The sequence below is a fragment of the Petromyzon marinus genome, chromosome 61 (assembly GCF_048934315.1).
Source record: "Petromyzon marinus isolate PM22_M1 ecotype Great Lakes invasive population chromosome 61, UKy_Petmar_22M1.pri1.0, whole genome shotgun sequence".
NCBI lineage: Eukaryota > Metazoa > Chordata > Hyperoartia > Petromyzontiformes > Petromyzontidae > Petromyzon > Petromyzon marinus.
In genome coordinates, this window is record NC_133727.1 from 5,809,994 (window position 1) to 5,822,877 (window position 12,884).

Below are 12,884 nucleotides of genomic sequence, written 5' to 3' on the forward strand. Positions count from 1 at the left end.
TGGTTAGGGCGGAGGTGATGGGAGGTTAATTTACCCAACGACTAAATTAAGAGTGAGGCGCATTACATCATCCCACATGGGCCTGCTCCCTCTTCCCCTCGCCCGCTGGCTAAGCCAGTTTAAATGTGGAGGGGAAAAACCCGAGGACCCGGAGAAAAATCCACGCGATCACGGGGAGAGAGAGAGACACGACCAAATATACAGCAGGCATCGTCAGGGTCGAGATCGAACCCACGACCTCCTGTACACCAGGCGAGGTAGTTAACATCTCCTAGCCTCCTTGATGATGATGATGATGATGAGAGAGAGAGAGACACGCAAACTCCAAATATACAGCAGCAGGCGTCAGGGTCTGGATTGAACCCACGTTCTCCTGCACACCAGGCGAGGTAGTTAACATCTCCTAGCCACCTTGATGATGATGAGAGAGAGAGACACACAAACTCCAAATATACAGCAGGCATCGTCAGAGTCGGGATGGAACCCACGACCTTCTGTAGACCAGGCGAGGTAGTTAACATCTCCTAGCCACCGTGATGTTGATGATGAGAGAGACACACGCAAACTCCAAATATACAGCAGCAGGCATCGTCAGGGTCGGGATCGAACCCACGACCTCCTGCACACCAGGCGAGGTAGTTAACATCTCCTAGCAACCTTGATGATGATGAGAGAGATACACACGAACTCCAAATATACAGCAGGCATCGTCAGGGTCGGGATCGAACCCACGATCTCCTGCATACCAGGCGAAGGTGTTAACATCTCCTAGCCACCGCAGCACCCCCAAAGCCCCTGGTGGCTCGGCCCTTACTGACGACTCCTAAAGTGGATGAAACCGGAATACACTGTCCCGTCGTCTCAATATCCTGGCCGCTGTTAAATATCAAAAAAAAAGTTACTCGCTATTCGCCATTTTTTAGGCGAGGCGGCGCCTTTGATGTCACGTGACATGTGAGGAGCGATCCTATGGCCACGATCGCATCACTGGACATCGCTAGCGCCGTCCTGAGCTCATTATCTTGATGGCAAACGGGGCATGGGGCCGTCCATAAATGACGTCACGCGATTTCTTTACGATTCTTGACCCCCCCCCCCCCATCGTCACACGGCGTCACAAAAACACAGACCCCCCCCCCCCTCAAATATGACGTCACAAAGATCTGCACCACCATCCCCCCCCCCCCGAAAATAAAACACGCTTCAAATCGCTTTAAACTATTGTCATTGTGGTAGTGCGTATTTAATGCGGCGCTGCACTCTGATGTCGTAGGAGAAAAACATTTATTTAAAAAAGTCTATTTCATTAAGTAGAACGCGTTGTGTCTATATTTATTTAAAGTTGCGCATTTTGATGTGACGTCACATTTCTCAAACCCCCCCCCACCCCTCGTCACACATCGTCACAAATGTCTGACCCCGCCCCCCCTCCCAAGGTGCGTGACGTCATGTATGGACGCCCCCCGTGCCCGATCGGTGTCTATGTCTGCGTGAGCGGAGGGGTGTCAAGGTCGGACCTCTCGCAGAGGAGGCTCGTGACGGACGCCACTGGGCACTTGGAGGCAAGAGGAGCGACGCTCACAACAACGAGCGGAGCGCCGGGCAGCTAAAACGCAGCGGGGTTGGCACAGTAGGGGTGGGTGGGCACAGCTGGGTGCATCTGCCAGTAGTCACCTCGGGCGGTCAACCCACGGTACCTGCTGGCTCTGCTAGGTGCGTGACGTCATTTATGTACGGCCCATTAGTGACCAATCGCGGCTGTGATGGTATGGTGGTGGTGGTGATGGGGGTGGTGTTACTCACGTGGGGTTGCCACAGACCATCTTGCGGTACCACGTCTGGCAGGAAGAGTAGAACGTCTTCATGCTGTTGGTCGCCATCTGCACGCTACACACATTTGGGCTGTGGCCAGTGCCACAAAATCCCCCCCCCCCCCCCCCCCAGCGATCATTATTAATTTCTTATCCGTCAGTCATCGAGCCCCACCGTGCCCTCCTAAACGCATTTTTTTTTAAAGAACGTTTTTAACCAGGTAAGCCATGTAGCTCTTTGTTTTCAGAAGCGTCAAATTGCTGTCACAAATTGATGGCTCAATAAATTCGTGCTTATCATCGTCACGTGGACACCCGCGGCAGCAGCCGGGCACTCTGAAACGCGTGACTGTCGATTCTGAATGTGGAGGGGAAAATCCGTAACCGCGGGGAGAGGGAACACGCAGACTCCAAGTGTAAAACAGGCATCGTCAAGGGCGGGGATCGCACTGACGACCACCTTGCATACCGGGCGAGGGAGTTAACATTTTCCCAGCCACCGCGTTGCCCTGTTCGCACAAAGGTCACGCGCGTCAATTAATGGGTGTCGTCAGTGCCGGATTAAGATTATGTAGACCCCTGGGCTACAGGTACTGTCAGGACACCCCCCCCGCCCCCCCCCCCACCCCCAGGTATAATATTTTCAAAAGGAAAACCAAAGTTAAAGAAAAACAACAAATACAATTCAGCGTCCACAAACGAAATCGCTTTTCACTTCAATCTCTGGAGGCCCTCCAGGTGGGGGAGGGCCTCCTGGGTTGCAGCCCCTAAAGCCCCCACCCCCACGCCTTCATCCGGCCCTGGGTGCTGTCGTCTATGCTGCAAGGCAGACAGGAATGAGCGGTTGTTGTAAAATAATTCACATCAAGCCACTTCGCCGAGCAATCCTTTGTGATTGCCAGGTCGCTTTAGGAAGATAGCTATTTAGCTTTAAGGGGCCTTACTTGGTAAAATGAAATAAAATATAGTTTTAAAAAATTGGATATGTGTGTATATATATAGTCAGGAGACATCGGGTTACATTTATTCTAACAAAATCGCATAGGGGATATTTCATTTGACTTCCATTTTTCAACGTCACCTGAAAAGGAAGGGGAAACTTTACACATATATTCGCAATGATAATTAGATGAAATATTAATTTGAAGAATAAACAATGACACTGTTCTAATGCCAATGCAAAAAAGAATAATGAAATAACCATGTGTCTGAACTTTTGTGGCCACGCTGCTGCTGCTCAATTGAAGGTTGAGCACAAGCACAACTAACAATGAACTCAAAATTAATTCTTGCAAATAACACCGTGGCCTATAAATAAATAATAACACATTTATAATGGATGACATATTCTTGGTTCTTTCGGTAGAATCACGTAGATAGAAAAAAATAATAATATATTTTTTTAAATTAAAATAATACATTGAAAATAATAAAAGCAAAATAGATGACGTTTTGGGTAACGGGCCTTCATTGCAGTGTTTTTTAAATGTACTCTCAACGAGGGCCATTGCCCAAAACGTCGTCTATTATATATACACATATATTTACTTTTAAGGCCACGGTGCTATTTGAAATAATTCGAGTTCAGTTTCCTGTTAATTGTATAAAATATATAAGCACAAAATGTCCCCTTCATATATACATTTACAGGTACTCCTTAACTTACGGACATTCGACTCACAAACTTTCAGAGATACGAACAAAGCTGTCCATATGTCCAGTTGCCTGTTCGGATCGAGAGTCGTAAGTTCAACCGCCGCGCAATAGATTGTGTAGGTTGTTTTGTGCCATTACCCATGTATCTACATCTGCAGAACATGAAGAACCAGTGGCATATACAGAACATGAAGAACCCGTGGCATCTACATCTGCGGAACATGAAGAACCAGTGGCATTTTCAGAACGCGATGAACCAGTGGCATCTACATCTGCAGAACGTGAAGAACCAGTGGCACATACAGAACATGAAGAACCCGTGGCATCTACATCTGCAGAACATGAAGAACCAGTGGCATATACAGAACATGAAGAACCCGTGGCATCTACATCTGCAGAACATGAAGAACCAGTGGCACATACAGAACGTGAAGAACCCGTGGCATCTACATCTGCAGAACATGAAGAACCAGTGGCATTTACAGAACGCGATGAACCAGTGGCATCTACATCTGCAGAACGTGAAGAACCAGTGGCACATACAGAACATGAAGAACCCGTGGCATCTACATCTGCAGAACATGAAGAACCAGTGGCATATACAGAACATGAAGAACCCGTGGCATCTACATCTGCAGAACATGAAGAACCAGTGGCACATACAGAACGTGAAGAACCCGTGGCATCTACATCTGCAGAACATGAAGAACCAGTGGCATATACAGAACATGAAGAACCCGTGGCATCTACATCTGCAGAACGTGAAGAACCAGTGGCACATACAGAACGTGAAGAACCCGTGGCATCTACATCTGCAGAACATGAAGAACCAGTGGCATATACAGAACATGAAGAACCCGTGGCATTTACATCTGCAGAACATGAAGAATCCGTGGCATCTACATCTGCAGAACGTGAAGAACCAGTGGAACCTGCATCTACATGAGACTATTCGTTCACTTCTCAATTCTTTCGGTTCTCAATCCGCTTGTCCTGGCGAGTGTTGCGTCAGCAGCATGTTGAGCAGGGCGGTCCAGATCTCCCTTTCCCTGGTGGCAGACTCCAGCGCTACATTACTATACACTACTATACACTATACACTACTATACACTACACTATACACTACACTATACACTACTATACACGACTATACACTACACTATACACTACACTATACACTACTATTCACGACTATACACTACACTATACACTACTATACACTACACTATACACTACACTATACACTACACTATACACTACTATACACTACACTATACACTACTATACACTACTATACACTACACTATACACTACTATACACTACTATACACTGTACACGACTATACACTACACTATACACTACTATACACTATATACGACTATACACTACACTATACACTACTATACACTACACTATACACTACTATACACGACTATACACTACTATACACTATACACGACTATACACTACACTATACACTACTATACACTATACACAACTATACACTACACTATACACTACTATACATGCCTATACACTACACTATACACTACTATACACTATACACTACTATACTATACTATACACTACACTATACACGACAATACACTACACTATACACGACTATACACTACACTATACACTACAATACACTATACACTGCTATACACTATACACGACTATACACTACACTGTACACTACTAGACACTATACACGACTATACACTACACTATACACTACTATACACTACTATACACTACACTATACACTACTACACACAACACGACTATACACTACACTATACACGACTATACACTACACTATAGACTACTAGACACTACAATATACACGACTATACACTACACTATACACTACTACACACAACACGACTATACACTACACTATACACTACTAGACACTACACTATACACTACTATACACTACACTATACACTTCTATACACTACACTATACACTACTACACTATACACTACTACACTATACACTACAATATACACTACTATACACGACTATACACTATACACGACTATACACTACACTATACACGACTATACACTACACTATACACTACAATATACACTACTATACACGACTATACACTACACTATACACTACTATACACTACACTATACACTACACTATACACTACTATACACTATACACGACTATACACTACACTATGCACTACTATCCACTATACACGACTATACACTACACTATACACTACTATACACGACTATACACTACACTATACACTACACTATACACTACTATACACAACATCGTCCTGCCAGCAGCAGCGTGTCCTGAGCCAACCCCACTACACTATACACGACTATACACTACACTATAGACTACTAGACACTACAATATACACGACTATACACTACACTATACACTACTACACACAACACGACTATACACTACACTATACACTACTAGACACTACACTATACACTACTATACACTACACTATACACTTCTATACACTACACTATACACTACTACACTATACACTACTACACTATACACTACAATATACACTACTATACACGACTATACACTATACACGACTATACACTACACTATACACGACTATACACTACACTATACACTACTAGACACTATACACGACTATACACTACACTATACACTACTATACACTACACTATACACTACACTATACACTACTATACACTATACACGACTATACACTACACTATGCACTACTATCCACTATACACGACTATACACTACACTATACACTACTATACACGACTATACACTACACTATACACTACACTATACACTACTATACACAACATCGTCCTGCCAGCAGCAGCGTGTCCTGAGCCAACCCCCGGGGTCTTCGCCCAGTGTTGCCGGCTGCCCGGTAGAGTTCCAGAGGGAGTATACTGGGGGGGCATCCTTCCCGGGTGCCCGAACCACCTCAAGAGGCTCCTCTCGATCCGGAATAGGAGCAGCGGCTCGACTCTGAGGCTCTCACCGGATTACCGGGATCCTCGCCCGATCACAGAGAGTGAACCCGGCAAACCCTGCGGAGAAACCTCGTTTCGGCTCCTCGTACCCGCGATCTCATCCTGTCGGTCGTTAACCCAAAGCTCATGACCAATGGTGAGGGTGGGAATGTAGATCGACCTAGATCTACAACTTGCAATGCCGTTCACCGTGTTTGGAATCGACAGGAGTAAAGTTGGACTTACCAACAAATCGACTTATGAACAGACCTCTGGAACCTAACTCGTTTGTAAGTAGAGGAGTCTATGTATATCCGTCTCGCCACATGAAAAATAGCACATTTATTCATATGCAACCCATAGGGCCCACGGCCTTCTGTCCTGGCCTCTTGAGATCTCGCCATCGTCGGGGCAAAATCAACGTGCAACATCAACTAATTTCAGAAGCGTTCATTGAGCACAAAGCAAACACTGGGCTCCCATGCGAGTGAGTAAGTGGTTTAACAGCAAAACGTGTAAAGTAATGTTGTTACCGGTCACTCAGGTGACAAGCCAATGCTGGCCCAACGTGGGGCATGTTAACTTGAAGCACATGGCCCAAGTGGGATAGGTTACCTTCAAGTACATGGCCCAAGTGGGACAAGTTACCTTCAAGTACATGGCCCACGTGGGACAGGTTACCTTCAAGTACATGGCCCACGTGGGACAGGTTACCTTCAAGTACATGGCCCACGTGGGGCAGATTACCTTCAAGTACATGGCCCACGTGGGACAGGTTACCTTCAAGTACATAGCCCAAGTGGGACAGGTTACCTTCAAGTACATGGCCCAAGTGGGACAGGTTACCTTCAAGTACATGGCCCAAGTGGGACAGGTTACCTTCAAGCACATGGCCCAAGTGGGACAGGTTACCTTCTAGTACATGGCCCAAGTGGGACAGGTTACCTTCAAGCTCATAGCCCACGTGGGGCAGGTTACCTTCTAGTACATGGCCCACGTGGGGCAGGTTACCTTCAAGTACATGGCCCACGTGGGGCAGGTTACCTTCAAGCACATGGCCCAAGTGGGACAGTTTACCTTCAAGTACATGGCCCAAGTGGGACAGGTTACCTTCAAGTACATGGCCCAAGTGGGACAGGTTACTTTCAAGCTCATAGCCCAAGTGGGACAGGTTACCTTCTATTACATGGCCCAAGTGAGACAGGTTACCTTCAAGTACATGGCCCAAGTGGGACAGGTTACCTTCAAATACTTGGCACACGTGGGACAGGTTACCTTCAAGTACATGGCCCAAGTGGGATAGGTTACCTTCTAGTACATGGCCCACGTGGGGCAGGTTACCTTCAAGCACATGGCTCAAGTGGGACAGGTTACCTTCAAGTACATGGCCCAAGTGGGACAGGTTACCTTTAAGCACATGGCCCAAGTGGGACAGGTTACCTTCAAGCACATGGCCCAAGTGGGACAGGTTACCTTCAAGCACATGGCTCAAGTGGGACAGGTTACCTTCAAGTACATGGCCCAAGTGGGACAGGTTACCTTTAAGCACATGGCCCAAGTGGGACAGGTTACCTTCAAGTACATGACCCAAGTGGGACAGGTTACCTTCAAGTACATGGCCCACGTGGGGCAGGTTACCTTCAAGTACATGGCCCAAGTGGGACAGGTTACCTTCAAGTACATGGCCCAAGTGAGACAGATTACCTTCAAGTACATGGCCCAAGTGGGACAGGTTACCTTCAAGTACATGGCCCAAGTGGGACAGGTTACCTTCTAGTACATGGCCCAAGTGAGACAGGTTACCTTCAAGTACATGGCCCACGTGGGACAGGTTACCTTCAAGCTCATGGCGCAAGTGGGACAGGTTACCTTCAAGCACATGGCCCAAGTGGGACAGGTTACCTTCTAGTACATGGCCCAAGTGGGACAGGTTACCTTCAAGCTTATAGCCCAAGTGGGACAGGTTACCTTCAAGTACATGGCCCAAGTGGGACAGGTTACCTTCAAATACATGGCCCAAGTGGGACAGGTTACCTTCAAGCACATGGCCCAACGTTTGGCCAACGTTAGGCCGACGTCGGGGCCAACGTTGGGCTGAACGTTGGCTCAACATTTCCACGTTTGCTGCTCAGCTACTCCTCGGCTTACGCTCTGCTCAACACGTGCCGCCGAAGACAATACGCACGCACGAACGCACGCACGTTTTAAATTAAACAACGAAAAAAAACCCCCCGTTAAATTATATTTGGCGCGCGCACACGAAGCCTTTTGACAAGCAGACATCATCCGTTGCGATCTCACGTGAATAAGAACAATAATACAGAATCATCCAAAACGTTGAAGCGTTCTCTGCCGCATGCCGTCATCTTGGCTCGAAACACAAAGCAGCTCTGGGCAGCTGCTTGCATTTTCCAAAAACAAGTTTCCTTTCACGCCGCAAAGCCACAGACAACTCGATGAAAATGTACAACGGGCATCTTACAACAAAAACCTCTCCGGTAGTGGTGTGGCGATTGCGGTTATCCGGAACAGCACCGCAGTTCGACCCGTGATGACACAATGCCCCCCCCCCCCACCCCCGATCCACAAACACGAAGATGGAGACATCGGGGTCACGCGGTTGTCTGTGGCTTGACCACCTGAATGTGAAATTGTAGTCGATGCTCTGTAGCTACATCAGCCGTTCGACAAGAAGAAGACTGCACTTAGCCTCAACACTGCCCATAGACTAAACACTGCACCAGAGACTCAACACTGCCCATAGACTCAACACTGCCCATAGACTCAACACTGCCCATAGACTCAACACTACCCATAGACTCAACACTGCCCATAGACTCAACACTGCCCATAGACTCAACACTGCCCATAGACTCAACACTGCCCATAGACTCAACACTACCCATAGACTCAACACTGCACTTAGACTCAACACTGCCCATAGACTCAACACTGCACCATAGACTCAACACTGCCCATGGACTCAACACTGCCCATAGACTCAACACTGCACCATAGACTCAACACTGCCCATAGACTCAACACTGCACCATAGACTCAACACTGCCCATAGACTCAACACTACCCATAGACTCAACACTACCCATAGACTCAACACCGCACCATAGACCCAACATTGCCCGTAGACTTAACACTACCCATAAACTAACATTGCCCATATAACCACACAATACCTCCCAATCCACAAATAAGAATAAGGCGACATCACGGCCGATACGCTACTCCGCTACTGCTCGTGCTGACGCGATTATCCGTGGCTTGACCACCCTAACGTTGAAATTGTAGTCGTGTTGGCTCTGCAATCTACATCGGGGGGCTGTACGACAAGGAAGAAGAATTTCGATTTAAAGCTTTCTTGACTGCAGGGATTCATTCATATTCTTGGTTCTTTCGGTAAAGTCACCACGTAGAAGGGAAACAATAAAATAATTAATTTTTTTTAACATTATTAAAATTCTCACGACGTTTCGGCCACAACGCAAGCAGCCGTCCTCAGGTGAAGAACAGCGCTGTCGCAAGGACAGCGTCCTAATGAGGGACGCTGTCTTTCCGACGGAACAAAGTACGAAGAAGCGAGCTCTTCAGAAATTACGGACACGGTCCGCGGAAAGAGTTTTCCGATTTCATTGAAAATTCCGTCAAATATATCGAGGTGGGGGGACACAAAATTCACGGCCGTCGCTTTAGAAAAATAAAACAAAAGGACAGCGGCCACGGCTAGCCATGGGGGCGGTCGTGCAAGCGATCACACCACCCGTCCCTCGCTCACAAGGCGCGTGCGTGCGCGCGCGTGCTCGCTGCTACCGCTGCGTTTGTCCGCGCGGGGCCCCACGCGATTCCGGCGAGATGGGTTGGACTCCCCCCCCCCACCGCGCCAGGCGCTCACACCGACGACAACCTCGCTGATCTTGTCAAGGAGCGCGAACCCGTCGTCACGTCGAACTCCGGTCATCAGATGCGCTTCCGCGGCCGTCTGGAACGCGCTTCTTTGCCGTTATTACGAAGGCCACTGGAGTCTTTGTGCCGTTCGCCTGTTGGCGTCCTGTGGTTTGAGGCTAGGCTCTAAAAGAAAGCTGTCCCTGGTGTGGACCAAGCGGTTTAAAAAGACAATGTCATGTAAAATTGTCAGAGCGTGTTCTGTTTTTTTGTTTGTTTGCATGTCCGCCACGAGTTGGTGTGTGGTCAATGCAGACAGGATTCCTTGCAAAAAGGTTTTTGTTTGGTGTTGTTTACATCTTGACACAACTGTTTTATTGCCAGTTAAGGGTAAAACCTATTCGTGTGTTTCGACACTGGCAGGAGAGGTGCCCACATCGCCACTGGATGCTATGTACCAGATAGACCCGCTCCTTTCCTTATAACTTCCCTTCGTGTGCGGTTTGTTATCCTTCTGCTTGGCACGGTTTAGGCCACGCACGGTGCGAAAAGAAGTTAAAGCATACGTGCGTACACCCCTACCCCGAGTGCCCCGATGACCGTGAGTAAAAATCAAAGGCTTGGGAGAAAAATAAGAGTGGAAAAAAACCAAAACGTTGGCATGCATTGCCACTGTCCACTACACCTCCATCGTATGCGGTGCCGGTGTCGGCAAGGTGCCCAGTTCAAACTTGGAACGTCGCGACGACGTTGGGTCCACCGAATTCCCAACCGCGCGCCAACGTTGGCCCAACGTTGGCGCGCGGTTGCTGGGTGCGCGCGTGAGTCTGCGTGCACGCGCGTTGTGTGTGTGTGCTTGTGTATGTGTGTCAGTGAAGGGGAGCGGTGGCGTAGCGGTTAGCGCGCCGCGCTACGAAACCGACCACCCGGGTTCGATTCCCCGTTCACGGGCAGCGCTGGCGACGACTGTATGAACCGGGGTCCCGGGCCACCCCCCAGGGTCGACTCGGCCTCAAAACGGGTACCCGGTGCCTCGTGGAAACATCGCAACTAGGGAGACAGTTCGGCCAGGGTTACCCTGACCACCCCCCACTTCATAGGCGCTTTGCTCTAACAGCACTTGCGCCCAACAGTCCGTCCAGGCTATACGGGGGCAATCATCATCGTCTTTGCCGCGTGTGTGTCTGCGTGTCGCGCGCGCGCGCGCGTGCGCCGAGCGTTGTTACCCTTCGGCCCTGCCGCGGATCCTGCTGTGTAGCAGCAGGCGGTCGATGTGGGAGGCCTGCGCATCGGCCGTCCCCGGCAAGGCGGAGAGCGTGCACAGAGCGATTCCGAGGATTGTCGCGACCGCTCGACGCCCCATGGTCGCCCACGCGGGGAGTCGCCTGCCCCGGTGTTCCTCGTCGCGGCACAAGCGGCGGCGGCGGCGGTGGCGGCGGTGGCCTGCGAGAGTGCGCGGAGGCGGCGCTTGGAGGGTTCAGGTGGAAAACGAAACAAGGCTCGGGCGGCGCGCTGAATCTGGGTTTAATAGCAGATAAGGCGGTCTGGTTTGTGTTAGGTCGGCTGACGAAGAAGTGAGTTCGCGATGGTCGCGCGCCTCTTACTCTCCCCCCCCCGGGACTCATCGCACTTTCTGGAATTTTCCCGAAACAATTCTGAAAACCACATCTTTTAGCAAACATGCCATTTAAGCGCGAACCTCCCACCCCCCCAGGGCCCTGTCCGCTTGCTTTGGGGGCATTTATTTTTTCAGCGCGCGTCACATGTTTTCAAGATTAACGGTTTGTGTAATAATGTAACAGATACCCGAGCAGCTGTGCAGAAAATGGTTATTTGAGGTTAAACGAGGAGATTGGGTGGAAGGGGGCGATTTAAAAATTTCGCCCTGATAAAATGTGCATGGTCGCAAAAATACTTCAAGCGACGGAGCTGATGAACGGAGCCGCCGTGGAATTAACCCACCCAGCGAGGAGCTCTTGTCTGGCTCCCAGTTCCAAACGGGCTCCACGTGACGGGGCCTAAAAAAACACGGCCGAAGAGAGTAGAGTCCCGACAAGATGCAACTCTCTAGTTAAATCGTGGGAGGGGGGGGGGGGGTGCTTCTGCTGTACAATCGAACAATTTGTCAGGTCGGGAGAAGCAAACCACACGGACCATCTTCTGAGATGTCCTGGAGTGATCACACAACTCACTACTACCTGAGATGTCCTTCAGTGACCACACAACTCACTACTACCTGAGACGTCCTGTAGTGACCACACAACTCACTACTACCTGAGATGTCCTGTAGTGATCACACAACTCACTACTGCCTGAGACGTCCTGTGGTGACTACACAACTCACTACTACCTGAGATGTCCATCAGTGACCACACAACTCACTACTACCTGAGACGTCCTGTAGTGAGCACACAACTCACTACTACCTGAGATGTCCTGGAGTGATCACACAACTCACTACTACCTGAGATGTCCTTCAGTGACCACACAACTCACTACTATCTGAGACGTCCTGGAGTG

At 48.8% G+C, this 12,884-nt stretch overlaps 1 protein-coding gene across 1 annotated transcript in view; it reads right to left on the bottom strand.

Moving 5' to 3' along the window:
• Positions 1-11,958, bottom strand: part of LOC116955748 (transforming growth factor-beta-induced protein ig-h3-like) — a 56,548-nt gene extending 44,590 nt beyond the window's left edge. Inside the window, exons 1-2 of the mRNA XM_032977030.2 lie at positions 11,591-11,958; positions 1,804-1,902 (exon numbers count right to left, since the gene is read on the bottom strand). Of these exons, the coding sequence (XP_032832921.2) occupies positions 1,804-1,902; positions 11,591-11,727 (236 nt within the window). The 5' untranslated portion in view covers positions 11,728-11,958. The remainder of the gene's footprint in view (positions 1-1,803; positions 1,903-11,590) is intronic.
• Positions 11,959-12,884: the final 926 nt, after the last annotated feature.